This window comes from Anopheles stephensi, chromosome 2 (genome assembly GCF_013141755.1).
Source record: "Anopheles stephensi strain Indian chromosome 2, UCI_ANSTEP_V1.0, whole genome shotgun sequence".
NCBI classification, from domain to species: Eukaryota; Metazoa; Arthropoda; class Insecta; order Diptera; family Culicidae; genus Anopheles; species Anopheles stephensi.
This window is the reverse complement of record NC_050202.1, coordinates 33,582,772-33,603,588: the sequence shown is the minus strand read 5'-3', so window position 1 is coordinate 33,603,588 and position 20,817 is coordinate 33,582,772. Positions and strand designations below refer to the sequence as shown.

General features: G+C 44.5%; 4 protein-coding genes across 5 annotated transcripts; 3 read left to right on the top strand and 1 right to left on the bottom strand.

The window, feature by feature from the left end:
- The first annotated feature begins 1,396 nt into the window (after positions 1–1,396).
- On the top strand, positions 1,397–4,256 carry LOC118503394 (ornithine decarboxylase 1-like). 2 transcript variants are annotated; one of them, XM_036036596.1, is made up of 3 exons: positions 1,397–2,034; positions 2,115–3,790; positions 3,876–4,256. In XM_036036596.1, the coding sequence occupies exons 2-3, from the start codon at positions 2,586–2,588 to the stop codon at positions 4,003–4,005; spliced, it is 1,335 nt and encodes a 444-aa protein (XP_035892489.1). In that variant the 5' UTR covers positions 1,397–2,034; positions 2,115–2,585; the 3' UTR covers positions 4,006–4,256. The 2 variants fall into 2 exon arrangements, with proteins under 2 accessions (XP_035892489.1, XP_035892490.1); XM_036036597.1 differs by having other exon boundaries at positions 1,400–3,790.
- Positions 4,257–9,811: 5,555 nt separating this feature from the next.
- LOC118503134 (ornithine decarboxylase 1-like) lies at positions 9,812–11,617 on the top strand. Its single transcript, XM_036036101.1, has 2 exons — positions 9,812–11,098; positions 11,180–11,617. Exons 1-2 carry the CDS (start codon positions 9,897–9,899, stop codon positions 11,328–11,330), a joined length of 1,353 nt encoding a protein of 450 aa, XP_035891994.1. The 5' UTR covers positions 9,812–9,896; the 3' UTR covers positions 11,331–11,617.
- LOC118503136 (ornithine decarboxylase-like) lies at positions 11,589–12,892 on the bottom strand. The gene has a single exon (XM_036036103.1). The coding sequence runs from the start codon at positions 12,865–12,867 to the stop codon at positions 11,683–11,685; it is 1,185 nt and encodes a 394-aa protein (XP_035891996.1). The 5' UTR covers positions 12,868–12,892; the 3' UTR covers positions 11,589–11,682.
- A 117-nt stretch (positions 12,893–13,009) lies between these two features.
- On the top strand, positions 13,010–14,721 carry LOC118503135 (ornithine decarboxylase 1-like). The gene has a single exon (XM_036036102.1). It carries the CDS (start codon positions 13,260–13,262, stop codon positions 14,553–14,555), a length of 1,296 nt encoding a protein of 431 aa, XP_035891995.1. The 5' UTR covers positions 13,010–13,259; the 3' UTR covers positions 14,556–14,721.
- Positions 14,722–20,817: the final 6,096 nt, after the last annotated feature.

The window sequence follows — 20,817 nt, the reverse complement described above, 5'->3', positions numbered from 1 at the left end:
TCAAGTTCTACTTTTTACTTTACATGATTTCCACACATGATTGTTATGACGATGAGGCTGCAATCAACAGCCCACCAAAAATCATGTTAAAGCCCCGAATATTCCATCGGGAGATGATACTCTCGGCCACACCGCGATCACGAAGCGGGCGGGTTTGTCAATTATGGATGCGTTACCATTAGTCAGCGGTTTTGTCTAGGCGCTGCACGCCCGCGGCCGATAAGTGGGAGCTTCCTCCGTTGGAAGCAGGAGCTATCGCGGAAGCATGTCACCACGAAGGAAAATGAGATGGTTTTTTCAGTACGGCAAGGTTACTTCACGACAGCGACATAACACGCCACTCGAAGATCGCCGTGGTCCATTGCCGTGGTGCTTCATCGTGGCTGAAGTGGCTCCCGGCGTGCCGAGGGCCCGGATTACGTCAGTTATTTAGTGTGGGTCGGATTTGACGTCTGCCGTGGTCCGTTGGTGAGCTGTTTTGGTATTTGAAGCTGATGGTAACAAACATCCGGCGGTAAATCCACACACACGCGCCAAGTGCTTTGGAACCACGGGACGCAAAGGTGGGCTTACGGTGGGCGACGGTGTGTCTTCAGTTGCATTCTAAGCTACTGCTACTATGCGATTAGATGTGTCATGCATGCATGCAGCGAGACTTTTGAAGTGTTTGCAATTCAGTTGTACACTGTTGCAGCTTAACGCGCTGGCACTCGATACAGTTTACGATGCTAAATGTGCAACTCATTGATTTATGAAAATAGGTTTATTCCTTATCCTCAGTGGTACGCTTTTACAATTTTTACGCAGAATCGGTAAAATGTGTAAAATAATCTCTGGCCCTATTGTGCGCGGCGGTGGTGCTGTTGCGCTGGTTGCATACATGCAGGCGGTTGAAGCGTTTGAAGATTTTGAAGATTTAATTTAACTGACTTGTTTGATTGCTTTCTAACGCTCTTGAGGGAGTGGTTACGGAAAGCATAATTATCTCCTGACATTGCTTTTCGTTACATTGTTTGAGATGAAAGTGGTTTTACATGCAATATGTACAAGTGTAGCATATTTATTTTATTAATATTAATATTGTTATTAATTAAGCATTTTAATTTTATGTCCGTTAAGATTGCGTTGAAATTAGAAATTAGGAACTGAGTTACAAATTTGTACTCAACAAAACAGAATTCGTTCTGTTTTACTTATTCGTTCTGTTACATTTATTTATTTGAAGTCTCAAATTTTCATTCATTTCTTAATGCACTATAAATTACTAACCTCTTATCCTAACATTCAAGCTTAGTTGCTCAATAGATTCTTAAGCGCGCAATCCATCACGCAATGGGTGCACTGAGATAAACATTATCAAATTTCTAATGAAGGCATTTATTTTCTATTCCAGAAGAAATTACCAAGCCCGAGCCCAAAAGCATCTCCATCGTTGATTGTGCTATCAGTTCCAAAGAGTAAAGTGCGCTAGTTGATGGAACTTGACAGAATATTGAGACATCGTCAATAACAGTGATCGTTCAAAGGGTTGACATGAAGCGCAACACAACCAACAAAATAAAAAAAAAAAAAATGGAAGAAAAATCCCCTACTAACCGGAACACACGGCGGACTGGGCGACTCCATTGCCGAAGACAGTACCTGTTCCAATGCCACCAATCGGAGAATGGTGCAGATCCGGGAAAGTTCACACAACCTTGCCCGAAACGGTGCAAGGAAGAAGTGGTATCGATAAAGGATTTGACATGGGAACGTTGAATGGCGATAAGTTTGTTCCACGAACGCACTCTGGCAAGTGGAGTTAGATGCTATCGTAGGGCATATTGTTTAAGTGGCGTATGGTTTTCGGGTGGAAGAAAATTGAACGCTCTAGCGAAGCATCATCATAACGCAAGCGAAGCACGTTATCTGGCGCGGTTCAGTATCAAAGGCTGTTGAAAATCAAAGTTCAATAGTAAAATTTTATCGCTGGTCCGTTTGGTTGCTTCTTCTAGAAGCGATAAGCAGATGAAATCAGTTTGGAGAGATTTTGAGGTACGAAGGCGAACAAAAACAATGCCGTACACATTGAATTATCTGCCTCTTTTTTCGTCTCCCCCAACCCTTCTCTCCAGCTGGCGTCTGTGACGTTTACTTGAAGGATGTCCGCCATGGTTGCGCCACGCAAATTAAGACGGAGAAAGTGTGGTCCAGTATCGCGGGACGATTAAACGTAAGGGTTGAAATTCCCAACGTGAAGAGCCAATGATGAGCATCGGCGGCTCCGATTGGACAGTATCATGATCGATGGATGGCATCACGGTATGGTGGAGTGCAGGGAATCAATCATAGCAACCGCCTGGCTACTGTCCATACTGTACGGCGAGCGATTACGAGTGGCGAGTATAAGAACCCTTTTCCAAAGATTCTCGTTTATCAGTGTCGTGCAGACAACATCAGCGTGTAGCATCACTCTCACCGTATTCATTCAGCGCGTAGCGTTGTGCCCAGTGCTTGGAGGACCGTACTGTACGAAGTGGCAAATCAGCTGCAAAGACCCCCCGGGTAGGAATTGTCTTCATCGCATCAACAATAAGTAACCAAAAATGAGTGTATTAGAGTGCCCGTCCGATCTGACGCTCATCAGCGATGAAATGTCCATCGGTGACGTTATCCAGGATATCATTCGGATGGGTCCGCATGAAGATCCGCTCCATGTGCTCGATTTGGACGATGTGGTCCGCAAGCACTACGGCTGGTGTGCGAAGATGCCACGCGTGAAGCCGTACTACGCGGTCAAGTGCAACGACGATCCGCGCATCCTGCAAACGCTGATGACGCTCGGGACGGGCTTCGACTGTGCGTCCAAGGGTGAGATGGAACGCATGATCGGGTTCGGCGTGAAGCCGGAGAACATTATCTTTGCGCAGCCGGCCAAGTCCGTCCCGTCGCTGCTGTATGCACGCTCGAAACAGGTGTCCGTGATGACGTTCGATGGGGCAGCCGAGCTGGAAAAGATCCATCAGTACTATCCGGAGGCACGGCTGGTGCTGCGGATGCGCCACGATTCAAAGTTGGTTCGATGCTCGCTGGGCAAGAAGTTTGGGTGTGATCCAATCTCGGAAGCTCCGGAGCTGTTGAGATATGCCGCCACCCTTCGAATGAATGTGATCGGTATCAGCTTCCACGTGGGCTCGGACTGCGATGAGCATCAGGTGTACTACGACGCGGTGAAGATTGCAAAGGATCTGTTCGACTATGCCAAGACCATCGGGTATGACTTCAGCTTGCTGGACATCGGTGGAGGATTCCCGGGTGACAATAACAAACCGATCGATCGGTATGCAAAGGCAGTGAACGTGGCAATCGATCATTACTTCCCGGCGGAGTTGGACATTCGCATCATTGCTGAGCCGGGTCGTTATTACGTCGCGTCGGCAGTGACCCTGGTATCGTTTGTAGACTCGAAGCGCGTGCTGAAGGAGAAGCAGGAAGACGGCACCGAGAAAACGAGGATGTATTACTATCTGAACGATGGTGTGTTTGGAACGTTCTACTGCACGGCTCATGAAGCACAGCCAGCCATACCGATCGTAGAGCGCAAGACCGGGGCGAAGGAGTACAATTCGTCGGTTTGGGGGCCAACGTGCGATGTGATGGATTTGATTTTACCCGACGTGCTGCTTCCCGAGCTGGACATCGGAGACAGCGTAGTGTTCGAAAATGTGGGAGCCTACGGACAAGTTCTTTCCTGCCGGTTCAACGGATTCGCCATACCGAAGGTGGTGGCATACTTGCGCGAAGGTACCTGGTGAGTATTGAAACACCGTTCAATTACTGAGCAAAAGAACGTACTGAGAAAAAGATACTAACTACCATTATTATCTGTTTTATAGGAAAATTCTGCAAGACTTGACTGCAGCCGCGGCCGCCATCTCGGCACGCTCGCTCGATAGCTCTAATGGCATGCTGCTCGTTACGCACGAAAACTACGCGCCCATTGCTGAAGCAACTTACCTGGTTTAAAAGTTATGTACCAATTTAATAATTTTATCTTACTGCTCCTCGTAAACCCAATTAGTTTAGGTTAAGTGATGGTTTTATTTCGAATGGAAGATATGAACTTCTTCAAATAAAAACACTCAGCTTCATACAATGTAGCAATATTGAGTCGTTACGATGTTTCCATAACTATTACGATTCAATAGCAAGCATTATAGCCGGTTGATCTGTCTTATAATAATAAATGTACAACATAAAAATCTATAATAATATAACCAATATGAGTCTTTCTTAAGTATATTTAAATTTTGAATTCATGAAGTCTTGTAAAACGTTGCTTGAATGATAATTTAAAGAATTCAAAAACGGAAAAACTTTCTCCATCTAGATACTAGTGTCGAATCAACAGTAAGCTTCATGTGCAGAATTGTCTATCTTGATATTGACCAATTGTCTCTATGTATTTAAAGGTTGAGATGGGTTTTCATCAGGTATGACAGGCAAAAACCGAATATAGTTGATAAATAATACAAAGGAAGGAGAGTTGTATTATTTACAACCAGGAGGAGGGTTGGAGGGAAATCTACTACCGACCAAATCATGACTCTACGGCAGATCCTTCAGAAGTGCTGGTAGCTCCAGATCCCTACGCACCACCTGTTCATCCACTTCAAGGCAACCTACGATACCATAGATCCGAGCCATGGAACATCATACGTCATCATCATCACGTCGCAGTAAGGTTTCCCTGCGAAATTTGCACGGCTATTAAGGGCTAATATGGACGGTGTGCTGTGCAAGGTGAAAGTGTCGAGCATGCTGCCGGAATCTTTTGATTCTCATCGGGGTCTGAGGCAAGAAGACGGACTCTCCGGTCTGTTGTTTAACATCGCTCTCGAAGATGTCATGCGAAGCGCAGGCTTCGACACCAGTTGCACGATTTTCACCCGATCTTTCCAATTCCTTGGCTTCGCGCATGATATCGACATCATCGAACGGCCATCGGCGACGGTTTGCGAGGCGTACACCCGACAGAAACGCGAGTTCGATCCTAAACCGTTTCTTGAATTTGGGATCAAAGCGACGAAGACGAGGAATCTGCTAGTCGGAGGCTCTGACCGTGATAGAGCACGATTCGGAAGCATAGTATTGGTTGACGATCTTGTGGTAGTAGAGGAGTTCTGCTACCTTTGCCCGATCCTAACTTCGGACAACAACGTACGCAGCGAAATCCGAAGGCGCATTTTTAGGGAAATCATGCTTATTACGGGCTCCATAAACACCAGATATCCAGACGACTCCAAAAACGCATGAAATCGAACACTGGTACGGCCGGTTGTCTTCTAAGGGCACGAGTCCTGAACTATGCTGGTGGAGTACACCAATGCACTCGTCATCTTTGAGCTGCGGGTGCTAATGACTATATTTGGCGGTGTGTGCGAGCAGGGCGTGTGGAGAAGGAGAATGAACCACGAGCTAGCTGAGCTATTAAGCGATGCAGACATCTTGACGGTTGCCAAAGCCAGAAGGATACGCTGGTTAAGGCACGTGATGAGTATGCCGGACTCATGCCTTACCAGGATGGCGTTCGCTAGCGACCCGTTCGGCACGAGGCATAGTGGAGTACAGCGAGCTCCACTGGCAGGATCGTTGGCTGGATCAAGTGAAGTCAGACCGGAGGGGAATCGGATTCAGCCTGGAGTGGAGGAGTGCAGCCATGTCCTTTGAACGTTCTCCATCGGAGCAGGCCAACAAAAAAGAAGAATTAGAATACAACCTCCTCTTCTTCTTCTTCTTCTTTGGCCTCTTGGGTCATGCCTGCCATTTTTGGCTTACTTAATGATACCACGTAGTTGTATCATACATGTACAGTTCTCACTACGGGGGAACGGTCCGGATGGGATTTGAATCCCGGTATGAAGACCGCCGGACACAGGGCCGTCAATACAACCTATTGAAGCTGTTTCCATTGACGAACAATCAGAATCTTCATAATATTCATCCATCCTTAGAGGACAACAAGCTTGGGGTTCACCTATCTGTACATGCACCATACATGTGGTGTAATAAAAACCTGTTAACTTAATCCATTAGTTCCGCTTCTGTAACGAGAACAAATAAGTGATCAAGAACGGTTAGGCGTATCGCTTTCACGAAAGTGTCGATATTGATAGATCTAGCATCGCAGCGATCACTGTACAGAATATACACGATTACATGCTAACGCTGAAATGACGATAATCCGCGATACCATGACAACTATGAGGGCAAAACGATTGGCAAGAGGTGTACTGGGGGCCGGACAAGATGATGGACCTTTTTCGTGTATGCATCAGCATTTGGCGAAGCTTACGAGGGGTACGTTCCGATGAATTGAGATCCAACAGACAAGCTGCGTGAACGGCAACTAGAACAGCTGTAATATGATGGATTTGGTGATTTTTTACTCAAATCCTATACATATAATTAAACGGAAAAAATGTTTTGATTGTGGGTTTTCTAATAAATCGCAACTATGACACATCCAGCCGAGCTATTTTCTGATCACCAAGCGATAGAATGGCTAGAAATAGGTTGAACAGGTTGTCCAGGTTCTAGTACAGTAATACTTAGTTAGCATCCGGAAACTAACTTGTGCTATTGCTTGAGGATATTTACAAGTCGCTCAAACCCTAAGCAATGATAGGGTGACATCCATTACAACGCATCGATCTAGATGAAGGCATACAAGCGACAACGTAGAGTGTTTTGTTAAATGACTGGAAGTCGTTTAAAAGCAGTAAAAAGCAGCTTGCTGGTCGTGCTCGTCGATCGTAGTGAACACTGTTGGATTGTTTATGTTCCTAAACACGAAGTAAAAGGTTCTGTTGGTGACATGATCTCACAATACCGCTGAACATAACTCGTAATAAACTTTACTTGTCATAATTTTACTCAGTAGTGAATCACTACGTCAAGAACCATTGACTCTCGCGGGTCTGGCTGGAGGTGCTGCTCTAAGTGCTACATATGAATTGCGTTAGCAGCCTGGTAGGTGATCTTTCATTCTATAACCAATCGCATTGAAGTTCTTGCAGCTCAATACGGATTCCACCAAGACATTCCAACGAGTGGCGCGATCACCTTTTTCTCCGTTTGATTTCTTAACCTCGAAAGAACTTGGACTGCCATTTCTAGCCTGTCGTTGACTTAATTATATCTAACTATAATGGTAAGTATGGATGCTAGCTGTATTTGTTCTCGACTTCATGGGAGAAAGCATGACGCATTTACATAAAAATGTACTTCTAATGACTAAAATAGATTCTATGTGATCAATTCACTGCCCAACTCTATTATAATTCCAACAGTTAAATAACCCATATTTATAGTTTCTTAGAATTCTGGTAAACACTTGTTCTTCAATACTGTAGACACACGTGACGCAAATAAACATTCAGAACTGAGCATGGTGCTTAGTCACAGCTAGCTTAAAGCTTAACCATTTTTTTTTCTCAGAACGATAAGCCCATTGTACAGTGATATGTTACCAGATGAGTTTTGTGTTCAATTGAGGGCGCGTTCCATGAAGCTCATGAGTAGCGGCCCTTGTAGATCAATTCGAAGGAGATTGATGAGCCGAAAAAATTAAATGGGTGAGTCGAGAAACTGAACCAACTTTTAGTTTTAGTTTATACAACGATTTAAAAAGTTGCGAAACAAATTAAGAAACAGTTCAACATATTGTGTTGTGCGTTGTACATCAGTTAACTCAAATACGAATGTAGTGATCACTCTGTTTGATATTAAAAAAGCAGACCTAATGACTCATCGACGGTTTGTTCGAAACCGGCTTGAATATTTGAATATGACCAGTCGGAAATGATAACTTATATTTTTATCTTTGAAATGATCTTGATCTCAATAAAACATTGTCCAAATAGCATTGCAGGATAACGTAGATTGTCGTAGTGATTAGGTGACTAAGTAAATTAAAGGGCAATTTCATTGCTCATACTGACGCAGCATGACATTTACCTTTATGCGATAACAATTGAAAGATTTAGTAAAATTCACGCAACGATAAGAAACAACGGTGGGAAACGAGATGATTGTACGAATGATGTACGTTGATGTAAAATAAAGAAGCTTTCTGAGAAAGATGATTGATGGAAAGCCTTCGTTCAAAGTCAGGCGATGCAAATAAACAAATAAAAAATAAAAAATGTTTGTTACGGCCAAGCGAGCAAGACACTCGACACGGTCTAGTATACAGCATCGAGCAAGTAATGTTCACAAAACATTAGTATAGAGTTTGGCACTATTTTATGGCTTAACGACCTGTGGCTAAATTCTCTTACTTACTTACTTATCAGGCGCTACAACCGCTTTGCGGTCTTGGCCTGCTGCAACAATCCTCGATACCGCTCACGGTTCAGCGCCGTCGTCTGCCAATAAAGGCTAAATTCTCACTACTGGGGAATAGGCCGGAAGAGGTTCGAGGCCAGGTCATCACGAGAGGTTCGAGGCCTGGTAAGACTGGCGCCGTTATCGCCTCGATCACCGGTTAAAAGCCCCTCAATAGCAATAAAGTCCAGAGCTTTTATATCCTTCTTATTTTTTGGGGATTCATATATTTTACGACGCATAGTAAAAACAAGTTAATTATTTAAGTAAAAGTAACAAATATACTAGATTTTATATACCCTAGAAAGATCGAGTTACCGATGGGTTTTACACCACCCCATTTTTGTAATAATAAAAATGACCAAATAAGACTGACGCTCAATGTAGAATCGACGATCGTTTATCTGTTTGTTGGACATATGAATACACAATAAACTTAGGCATTTTTGCATTCCAACCAACCATTGTAGGGGATTTCTTAACAAATCTGACGTCTGCCATATTTTGAACAGATGCTACAGTGTGTGTGTGTCACACACACAGTGTGTCACAAACCAAAGTTTTTTATATATATTTGTTAAATGATGAAGTATATACAAAATTAACCAGAAAGCATAGAATGTTGTTAATCAAAACTGTTCCTCCCTCAATTAACCGTCAAACAATGATCACCAGTTTCCTTTATAGTGAGCTCCAGAGAATCATAAATTATTTTTGATCAATCAGTTGGCTGAGTATCACGGATCAAATCCCATTCAGACCATCCAACCCTTCGTATGGTCCGTATACAAATGACTACTCAGCTCCGAGTAGAATCAAATCATTGAAAGGCAGAGTTGGCAGGCCGGAACCTTTTATCTTGTCTGACTGCAATTAAAATGGTATTTAATTTTGCTTCTTCATTTCGTAATCAATTTTTCGTTTCTTCCTTAAAACCTTTTGTTGTATGATTTCTAGCTTTCTAGACCATTTTTGAAAGTCTTTATTCCGCATAATACTTGCAAAATTAGGTCTAACGTAAATTACCAGACAAAAATATGACCATGAAAAGGTCAGTATCATTGAATATTATTCTTAAACTTTTCTGTTTTTTTTTTGTTAATTTTTATTAGCTAACTTACTCATTTATGTTTATTAAGCTTAAATAAGTTAAGTTGGTGCCGAGATATCACTCATTTGTTTGGATTCACTTCCAAATTATATCTCAATGCTGCGCAGCTACATGTGAGCAATGAAAATACGAGATGTAGAGCGAGTGTGCTTTTTGTTTGTAAAAGCGAGTTTATTAAACAAATCTGTGGGACATACTGTGTTTCGAATTGCAACGTTTTCTTTGTAAGTATCGTTACCCCGTTTGCCCCACATGCTGCAACCATTAGCAGTTGTGAGTGATGTTCAAGGTAAAGTGGTATTTAAACTGACACAGTTCGTAGCAGACGATCACTGCTGTGAGTCGAACTGTTCCCCTCGTCGTTAAGTGTGAGCAGTTCTAAAGAAGCTGTCTAAAGTGTTCGAACAACGTTGCAAACATGAAGTTACTCAATACTTCACCCAATCTGACGCTCATTGGCGACGAAATGGCGATCGGTGATGTTATCCAGGATATCATACGGATGGGTCCGCATGAAGATCCGCTCCATGTGCTCGATTTGGACGATGTGGTCCGCAAGCACTACGGCTGGTGTGCGAAGATGCCACGCGTGAAGCCGTACTACGCGGTCAAGTGCAACGACGATCCGCGCATCCTGCAAACGCTGATGACGCTCGGGACGGGCTTCGACTGTGCGTCCAAGGGTGAGATGGAACGCATGATCGGGTTCTGCGTGAAGCCGGAGAACATTATCTTTGCGCAGCCGGCCAAGTCCGTCCCGTCGCTGCTGTATGCACGCTCGGAGCAGGTATCCATGATGACGTTCGACGGGGCGGCCGAGCTGGAAAAGATCCATCAGTACTATCCCGAAGCACGGCTCGTGCTGCGGATGCGCCACGATTCAAAGAAGGTACGATGCTCGATGGGCAAGAAGTTTGGGTGTGATCCGATCTCGGAAGCTCCGGAGCTGTTGAGATATGCCGCCACCCTTCGAATGAATGTGATCGGTATCAGCTTCCACGTGGGCTCGGACTGCGATGAGCATCAGGTGTACTACGACGCGGTGAAGATTGCAAAGGATCTGTTCGACTATGCCAAAACCATCGGGTACGACTTCAGCTTGCTGGACATCGGTGGAGGATTCCCGGGTGACAATAACAAACCGATCGATCGGTATGCAAAGGCAGTGAACGTGGCAATCGATCATTACTTCCCGGCGGAGTTGGACATTTGCATCATTGCTGAGCCGGGTCGTTATTACGTCGCGTCGGCAGTGACCCTGGTATCGTTTGTAGACTCGAAGCGCGTGCTGAAGGAGAAGCAGGAAGACGGCACCGAGAAAACGAGGATGTATTACTATCTGAACGATGGTGTGTTTGGAACGTTCTACTGCACTGCTCTAGAGGGACAGAAAGCTGTACCAGTCGTGGACGGTAGAATGAATGCACGGCTGTATGATGCGGTGCTGTGGGGTCCAACGTGCCATGTGTTGGATCAAATTGCCGTGGAGAAGTTACCCGAGCTAGATGTGGGTGATAGTGTAGTGTTCGAAAATGTGGGAGCCTACGGAGCAGTGCTTGCGAATGGATTCAACGGTTTTGCTATGCCGAAAGTTATTGCCTATCTTCGCGAATGTACTTGGTATGGTTTTTTAGAGTTAAAAGTATTGTGGATAACAATTTAGTAGTTTATAATATATCTCTATGTTTTCTACTTACACAGGAAAACACTGGAAGCTCTAGCAAGTGGTGCTGTGGACTTTATTCATGATGGTTCCAGTGCGGTCAATGGACAACAAGCTGCTTACGAACAACATCTATTTCGTAATGAATCCTGTAGCATTCGATTATATTCTAAAGATCATCCATTTTGAGCTCTGTTACGTTCTGTACAGTATTTAAATTCTTTAAGTAACTAAATTCGGGCAGCCCGGATTCACATGGTAGGACCGTGGTTCTAATCCCATTCAGACTGTTCTCCCATAGTGAGGACCGACTATCAAACCACGTGGTATCATTAAGTCTAGTAAGCCAGAAATGGCAGACATGACCTAAGATTATAAGGTCAAAAAGAGATAGGTAGAGATATATATTACTAAATTAGAACGATTGCTGCAATAAAGAGAATCCATACAATTCTTTACCTTCGTAGTGTAAAAAATGAGTGCTAGAAAACGTACGCTCTTGTTTGGTGTAGATCGTACTGCATTTATTAATTCCACAAGCTTAACCGTCACCAACAAGTGCCCTTGTTGTTTCCAACCTTGCGCAAACGATCGTGTTCGGAATGGGGAACCCATTGAAGCACGAGGCGAGCGTTACACCGTAAGCTCCCATTCCAGGGAAAACCAAGAAATCCCCAATCTCCAGCTCGGGCAGTTCGAGCCGCTCGCAGACAATGTCGGCTGAGTCACAGGACGGTCCCCACAGCGAGGAAGGGTGTGTCGAAGCAGTTGACACGGTTTCGCCGTGGGTGCGAAACACGGTGGCGGGATGCTTATCAATTTCATTCCACCACTCAAACGACCCATATCGGCCGTCATTGATGAAATACATTATCTCCTGTATGGGTCCCGTTGTTCCGGCTTGACGGATTACCCGTTTGGACTGGACGGAAGTGACAAGCGTGACGGCGGACTGTACCAGCTGACGCTCCGTTTCGATGATGACGAGCGTGGCGGGATCAAAGTTAAACTCGGCCAGCGTCTGTTGCAGCCGGTCCGCTGATACGGACTCTGTACCGGAGAGCATTAATTGCCGTATGTCAGCTAAACCCGCTAAGCTGGCCTGTTCGATCGCTACCTTGGCTATCAGCAGGGCATGGCGCAGAGTTTCTACCGCATCCAGCACACGGCTCTGCGGTACAGCTACCTGGATACCCACGATGCTGACTGTTTCGGCAGTTGCGTTTGCGTAGTCGAATATTTCCCGAACGCCCTCCGCCGTCGGACAGCAACCAAACTTTTGCTCGGCAAACACTCGAACACGGAGAATAATGTGTGCCGTGGGATAGAGGCGATGTACTTTGCCTATCTCCTGCACACTATCACAAACAATACGTCGAATATTTTTCTGCTTTGCATACAGTATCGTTTCGGGGGTTTTGGCAGGGTGGGCTAGAATGATGCGGTCGGGCGGGACACCACCCTGCTTTAGGGCGGCGCGCATCTCCACAATGGAAGCGCAGCTGAATCCAAGCCCCAGTTTGCCCAGCAGTGTCAGCACCTTGGGATGATTGTTAACACTGGGTAAGAAGAAGGGCACCGCGAACGGATAGCTGTCCTTCCATCGTCGGTGGCTGCGAACGATCTCGTCTAGGTCGAGAATGTTAACGGGTGATTCGGTGGTTCCGGAGCTGATGAAGCGTTGCACCAATTCCGTCGCGGAGTGACGTTCCGGTGGAGAGTCCATCGAGACAGAGTCTACACAGTACACTAAGCCTTCAACGCGCTATTGAAGTCAGCTTTATAGACTATGCTTAGTGCATGTAGAGCTGATCTTTCGGCCGATGAGATCGATCGATTAGATGGGCGGTGAGATGGGGTGTAAACGTTACATGTTCAGACTTTCATTGGGCACGCATAGCAACATGCGTCTGGGGGTGGGTCAGAGCCCGAGGTTGTTAACCGAGGTAATTAATGGGAGTGTGTGCTGTGGCTGTCGGCGGATGGTCGAGCTCCCCATTCGTGAGAATCGGAGCTATTTTTTCAGGTGAGCGGTATGTGCTATCTGGTCTTCCCAATCCCCGGGATGGAGATGGAAGTTCTCAGAAATGTTCCGCTGGCCGGGCCATGCGATAGAGTATGCAAAAAACGCCGGCCGGTTTGGCAGTTTCTGTCGAACGTTCCAGCGTGCCGGTTGAGCGTTTAGTGATGGATCCTGGGTACGTTCTGATAGACGAGCACGGCTCGGTGGAGGAGATGATTCGGCTCATCTCGAAGCGGGCCACGATCAGTGAACCGTTGAACGTACTCAATCTGGATGACATCGTGGCCAAGCATCGGCATTGGCAGCGAAAGCTCCCGACCGTGGCACCCTTCTACGCGGTGAAGTGTAATAGTCATCCGGCCATTCTACGGCTGCTTGTGGCGCTTGGTTGCGGGTTTGACTGTGCATCGAAGGCCGAACTGGAAACCGTAATTGGGTTGGGCGCAACGACGGACCGTATCGTGTACGCCAATCCTAACAAATCCATCGGATCGATACTGTACGCAAAGCAGGCGGCTGTAAAGCGGATGACGTTCGATGGGTCGGATGAATTGGACAAGATTGCAAAGCACTTCCCGGAAGCTGAGCTCATACTAAGGATTCGGTACGATGCACGTGTGGCACAGCTGTCTCTTGGCCGAAAGTTTGGTTGTGATCCGAACCGGGATGCAAAGCCACTATTGGAGCATGCAAAATCACTGGGACTACGTGTGATTGGTGTCAGTTTCCACGTGGGTTCGGGCAGTATGGACGCTGAGTGTTTTTATGGCGGCATCAGGAAGGCGATCGAAATCTTCGACATGGGCAGATCGATGGGCGTAGAGATGCACTTGCTGGACATCGGAGGAGGTTATCCTGGAGCGAACATGGAGCATTTCGATCTGTGCACCCATCACATCAACAAAGCGCTGGAGAAGTTTGTCCACCCAAGGCAAGGCACGAAGGTGACTGTAATAGCTGAGCCTGGTCGATATTACGTAGAGTCGGCAGTTACCGCACTGGTGAACGTGGTGGCCAAATCGTACGAAAAGGACCACACCGGTGCGATATACCGCATCAGGTACTACGTGGATGACGGGCTGTACGATACCTTTGACTGGTGTGACGCGCACACCAATACGCCCGTGGTGCAGGAGGATAAACGTGACTCGGCGTGCGTACGATCGGTGATCTACGGGCGTACCATGTGCGAGCATGATGTAATTCGGGAGGAAATTTTCTTGCCCGAGCATGAGATTGGCGATTGTCTGATTTTTCCCAACAAAGGCGCTTACGGAAAGCTACTGGGCAGGGGACATAATGGGTTCAGTCCGACTGGTGTGAAGGTGTGCCTAACGAGGGCGACGCTCAATTATATGTGTGCGGTAGCGGTTAAGGCAGCGCGCGGATGAGCAACAGTACTAGTTTAATTGAAAGCAGCAGGCATCAATCACTGATGGGTGGCCAGTGGACAGGTAGATTTAAATATTGTTACGAGAATAAAAGTAAGTGATGTAACAATGCGCCGCATAGAATCAGTCCGTTTTCTGTTTTTGTACTGCTAAACGGTAAGCAATAAAGAATATGAATGTATAATCCATTGTTTGTAAAGTGTTTTGGCTACATTGTACTACATAATTCGAAAAGCCCGGGAACTGTTTGCACACATGCACTGTCACGTGCATCGTGCCGAATGCATTAATGGAACATCACAACGGTTGAGTTTGCTAATCGTTTGTTTACACAATCAGTGAAAACAATGGCATACAGGTGTTTCATTCATGAGTCGACGAGGAATGTTGTGAATGGATAAAAAGGGTAGAAAAAAAGGCAGAATGTTCACATAACAATGAGTGGATGTAGCAGGTTTTTTTATCATTACTCCAATTGATTTGCTATAAACGCTGTTATCCAATTAACTGTAAGGAGATTTCTGTCTGGTTTGATAGCAGAGTTATGTGTACGGTAGATGATCTCGGAAGGTTACTTTATAAGCGTCCAAACTGGGTCTCTAACGTTACAGTGTTTGAAGGACATTGAAGCTGGACGTAAATAAATCTGACGTCTAAATGTTTTGTCTGAATATTTGTTCTTCCTTGTTTAAAATAAGATGTATAAGTATTAGCTGATAGTTTATATCACTTGATTCCCCTTACAGTAAGGGACAAAAAAAAGGATCTACTTGCTCTTCGACCTTGAATCTTAATATGTTTTTTTCGTTTACTTTTACAAGATTTGAGACTTTGAGACCTCATTCGCCTGTTTCCCGTCTATTGTTACAAATGTGTGGAAAAAAATATTGTGAGTATGGCTTAACAATTGCTAAAATATTATGCTTCGTGTAATATGACGTGTTTGTCGGGTGATAGTATGATGGCTAGGTCGGTATCGGGGTTGGCAGACATGGCTGGAATCGGGATCGTCCCGGGGTGCGGTGTTGTGCTTGATAGAGCGGAGTTTTGTGGAGAACACTGGCACTGTTGGTGAAGATGACGTTCGGAATGTCGGTCCGAAGTCCTTCGTCGGCGGCAAGTCGGAAGGCTATTGCTTCGGCTGAAAAGATAGATAGCCGGGTGACTCCCGATTAACAGAGCCGTCTGTGAAGATGTGGTGAATCTCGATATGTTGAATTCGATACCTCGTACCAGATCATCTCGGATCGGACGTTAGAATTTTTTCTGGATTAACCAGGATCAGTTCCTACCGGTGGATTATACTTATTGTGCTTTCGGGACAAACCACGTTTTGGAATCACTCAAATCAGACAAATTTGCTCTCTTTCTTGAAAACCCAGAACATTTTTCTTGTAGTGAGGTTAACTTGAATGACTTGAAGATACCGAGCTAAGGTTTATGATTTTGGTTCCTGGTTAGGATTCTTTCTTATGGGCGGTGTGCTTTATCGGTTGGAGTTCCTATTTCGGTTGGAGTTCCGGACATCAATGCCTGTTATCGTTTAGCTCAGGTAATCCTTGGGTCATTTAAACGCATGGGATCATTTAAATATTCATATGATTTGTTCATAAATTCTTGTTAGCTATAGTTTAACAGCGGTGCTAGTCCTACACATGGTAGTATGGTATGGCATGGAATGAATAGTAAAAAATGACAATTCAGCTACGGGGCACAATTTAGTCTAGCTTTTATAGCGACGAATTAACCTGACTGGTAAATATGCTAAAAGGAGGAATTGTACTTGGAAAGTGAAAATTAGCCGTTCATGGTTCTAGTAAAGTGGGAGTAAAGTCTATTGTGGGTCTGGACTGAAACAAACCAGCACAGTTATTTGGACAAACATGATTTTTTCTGCGTGCAATGATCCCCAAGTAGCCCAGCCATGACACAGCCTATGATCGACCAAGTCAACATCAAATTCTAAAGCGATCGGCGAATTCCATCTCACAACAGCTGGAGTGGCTCCACTGCTTACGAGGCTGTACCCGCCGAACACTCCCGAACCCAGCTGTACCAAAGCTAAACTGACTTGGAGCACACTACTACAGACAAAAAAGCCTTCCTTCTTTTTACGGCAGTATGAAAATTGCCCTCGAATTCAATTGCTCCGTCAACGCATTACCCGTTGCACTACATAAAACTCTTATAACAAAGACAACACTACGAATAACCAAAAAGGAATGGCGGTTATGGATTGGAAGGATAATAGGGATGCGGAATCAAAGGATAAGACCGTTGTCTCTGGCGAATCTGTAAATGAGCCTCATGAAGGCCCTAGTCGCCAACACTTCTCTTATTTCTATACCCGGTCGTCTGCCGATGCTCTCGACTGCGATCAACAAGGAGGGTCTTGCGGTTTCAAACTCCACGCAGGACCACAGAAGATGATCCACATCGTGAAATCCGTCACCGCAGCCACACACCTTCGTCTGAGCCAGAGTTATACGCTGCAGATGAGCGTTCAACGCGAAATGATTCGACATAAGTCGAGACATCATGCGTATGAACGCCCGGTCTACAGAGAGCCCACCGAACCAAGGCCGCAGGGACACTTGCGGAGAGATCGAGAAAAGGAATCGCCGTGATCATCCGCCTCCCACATGCTCTGCCAGCGAGACAGGAAATGTTGCTGTGGTAGGCGAAGAAACTCTCGGGCCGAGGTTAGACGGTCGTAAAATGCGCCTCGTTGGACGCCTGTTTTGGCCAGTAAGTCTGCCTTCTCGTTGCCGGGAATTCCACAATGAGAAGGTACCCAAATTAGCGAAATCCTGAACGCCTTGTCGAACGTGGAGCCAAGCAATTCTATGATTTTCATGGTAAGGAAATCCTGACTCTTAACAGCGTTCGGGGATCTTAGTGCTCAATAGCTCTAAGACAGATCCCTCCAGATGTAAAGATGAAGTGCTGATCCGAAGGTCTCGCTGCTATCATCAATAGTGCGTACAAGATTGCGGCTAGTTCTGCGGTGTAGACACTACACGGCTCCCGCAATTTGAAAAATGCTTCGGCGGACTCACTAAAAACACCGGACACCGGTGCCCTCCTTAGAGGATGATCCGTCAGTGTAATACTGGCTACTTTGGTCTAAATGGCCATACTTATCCCTGAAAATGCCCGGAACTACCATCGGGCGAAGATCATTCGGTATGGTCTTAATTTCCTCGTGCAACGAGGAATCTGTTGTTAAAAGGGAACTGTAGGTCTCAGGAAGGGCAGCACGATTTGATGCCTGTGGAGCGCTAGGATGCACTTGGAGGGCAACAAAATCTTCGTAGATTTTCAAGATCTTGCTCTTAAAACCTGAAAAATCTGATTAAGCCGTACTATTGATCAGTTTTAAACCAGATTGCACTATATATGCTTGGAGAATTCATCATTGAAACGTAATAGGCGAATGAGGTCTCAAAGACCTCTTCCCCAGAGGCTTTGGCTCTATAAATTAACGATTAAAAAAATCATTGAAACGTAAAAATATTTCCCAACAATAGCATTTACAAACAAACAATATTTAACGGTCAACTTATTTATAATTTTAACACAATTTTTCATTTGAGTAACTTCTGTTTTTATTTACTTACTTCTTATTCTAAGACCATAATTTATTATACTTATATAAAATGTTAAATTTTATGGCTATTTAATTTTGAGCAGTGGTGTCCGATCTTTCGAGCCCATTGTGCGAATGCAAGTTCATGTATGTTCATGCCCTGTGTTCATTTAGCTCGGTTGTTCATTTAACGACAACAAAACGCTTTCAGCAAATATACGCTAGGTCAGCAGTGGTTGTGCGTCCTTAAAAAAATTTAGTAACCTGTTGCTCGTCAAAATGAAGTGCAATAACAACTTCCTTTCTTCTTTATATATGTGTTTACCGTTACAGTCGTTCTTAATTGACCTTAAAGACTAACTTCATAGTAGCAAAAGGCTGCTAAAATCCTCACATAGCGTAGGAGAGCGCTGAAGGAAGCAACTTAATTGCATGTTGGTAACAAAATATTAATTAATTAAATCATAAACTCAATTAATTAGTAAACAATACTTTTTTGCGATCGAATACGGTTGTAATGTTCTACTTCTCTAGCTACCATAAAATGGCATGCTTTCGAAAATACTTTTCATTCATTAATCTTATTCCCTTCCGCTCTTCCATTTTCCCTTTTTTTCGATTGCTTCAGGCATGCTTGCCGAACCAATTAATGCTAATTGCCAAATGTTGTCATCATCAGCCGTAAGAAAAATTAACGCAGATTTGGGAGAAAACTTATCACAGAGGCCGCATTAATTAGAATCGCTCAATGTGGGCAGTCCCCAATACACACTAACCAACCCAAAATATGGAAATCAAATCGCTTCCTTACAGTGCAACTCATCGATAGGCTATTATGCCATCGTAGATTTCGCTTTGGAAAGGCTCCCCGAAAAACCCCGATTAGCAAACCGATGTCTAGGAAGGATGGAAAATGGCTGTCTCTTTAATTCACCGCACGTTTTCCATCCGACAGAGTATCGATTGATCCGCTACCAGGCCGTTCTGATTAAAAGGAAGGTTAGAAGAACGGCACAGCTTGACCGTGGATCTGCGCGATTGATGGATCATTTGTATTATTGGTTAGATTAATTTCCCAAGTCAATGAAATGAAATTAAACTTCGGTCCCGCAGGGAAAATGATACAAGAACGCACTTGGGAACTTACTTCTTTTTTCTCCTCTCTCTCTCTCTCTCTCTCTCTCTGTTACCAGCTCGAGTTAAAGTGATGGAATGTGGCTAATTAAATATCCACGTTACGGAACCTCGGAACTCTTCGGAGTCAGACGATTGAGTTGAGATGGGTGTGCGAAAGCATCATTATTCCAGACAACCCAGGGATAACAGCTGGTCCGATGCCAATTGCTTCCGGGAAGTATCTTTATCGCAGCCAAAAGAGCAAAGTCTGCCTTACGGTGCGATGGGATTGATTGATTCAATTACTAGCTGATATCGTAGCGTGCGCAATTCATCAACTTCGTATGTTTAGCATAAATGGTACTAATTTCCAACACAAAGTATATAATGTGAAATGCGCTACATAGATTAGTGATAATTGAGTGGTTAGTTATTTGGAGGAGGTTTCACACGATGAAATGGCTTTAAAATTGATTTAATTTAATTTAGGTTTCGAGGTGGTGAGAAATGATGTAGAATTGTAATTGAAAGTTGTAATAAAAATTTTATGTTTAGATGCACTTGATCTAAATTGACCTCTTTCTTGAACGAAATTAATAAATATCTCTATTCTGGTTCCTTCCTTCTGATTTGCCAATAAATCGTTCACTTTGAAGAGCTAGGCTTGAGTCTTCCAAAACGTTCGCTGTTGAGTACCATCCAGTATCAATCGGTTAATCAGGCCTTACAGAAGAATGCATCAACGTTATCACTCCACATAAGTTTAAGTTTATTACGCCCCCTTGTTTCCGTGAAGAGGGTATAAAAACGAAATGTGAAGGATCTTGTGATACGAGCAATCCAACGGCGCCTGGCAAGTCTTATTCACTGTAAAATAGTGATATTATTCGCGATTAAGGGATTTTCGTTACTTTCCATAGTGCTCATATCTGTTACTCTTGCCAGCAAGTGAAATCTATGACATTAGCATATACTAAGATATTGATTAACTTATAATAGATTTTTCGGAACATCCTCTATAGTTTCTCCAGCTTTCAGAACACACTCTCTAGTTACAGGTCGAAGAAACGCCAGGCCTCTACTAAACCCAAAAAACAGAGATCTCGTTCACTACTTTGCTGGGGATTCTTGTAGTATAAGTTCTGAAGTCGCGTTTGAAGAAACCGCTTTAACTCTCTGCGTCGATAAATGCATCACCATCAGTCGGTCTCGACCCCCTATGTTCTTCAGCTATGTTTTAAACGCACAGATCCTCGAGAGAAGAGAGTGTTTTAAGGATGACGTCGTGCTCATCGACACAAGATTGACGTTAGTACACGGTGAACTAGGAACAGTTAGTCCATGTCTTTACGACATGTGAGTTTCGTGACACCTTATGCACAAAAACGTGGTATTGCTCGTTCATTCAATCGCTGCCCTAGTATGCTTGCACCTGCTTCAATGTACTGCCTGGGCTCGTTGTCTGGAGTTTAGGACTAAGTGCTTGCTTCTCGGGCTACCACCCTAAGACGATTGAATACAACATGCTAGGCTGGCTTTCATGGCTGGTCTTCTTAA

Bases quoted from the DNA above. Each gene is read 5' to 3' on its own strand.
- LOC118503394 (XM_036036596.1), top strand. From the start codon at position 2,586: ATGAGTGTATTAGAGTGCCCGTCCGATCTGACGCTCATCAGCGATGAA. The intron at 3,791-3,875 runs GTGAGTATTGAA...TCTGTTTTATAG, and splicing joins TACTTGCGCGAAGGTACCTG to GAAAATTCTGCAAGACTTGA.
- LOC118503134 (XM_036036101.1), top strand. From the start codon at position 9,897: ATGAAGTTACTCAATACTTCACCCAATCTGACGCTCATTGGCGACGAA. The intron at 11,099-11,179 runs GTATGGTTTTTT...CTACTTACACAG, and splicing joins TATCTTCGCGAATGTACTTG to GAAAACACTGGAAGCTCTAG.
- LOC118503136 (XM_036036103.1), bottom strand. From the start codon at position 12,867: ATGGACTCTCCACCGGAACGTCACTCCGCGACGGAATTGGTGCAACGC.
- LOC118503135 (XM_036036102.1), top strand. From the start codon at position 13,260: ATGCAAAAAACGCCGGCCGGTTTGGCAGTTTCTGTCGAACGTTCCAGC.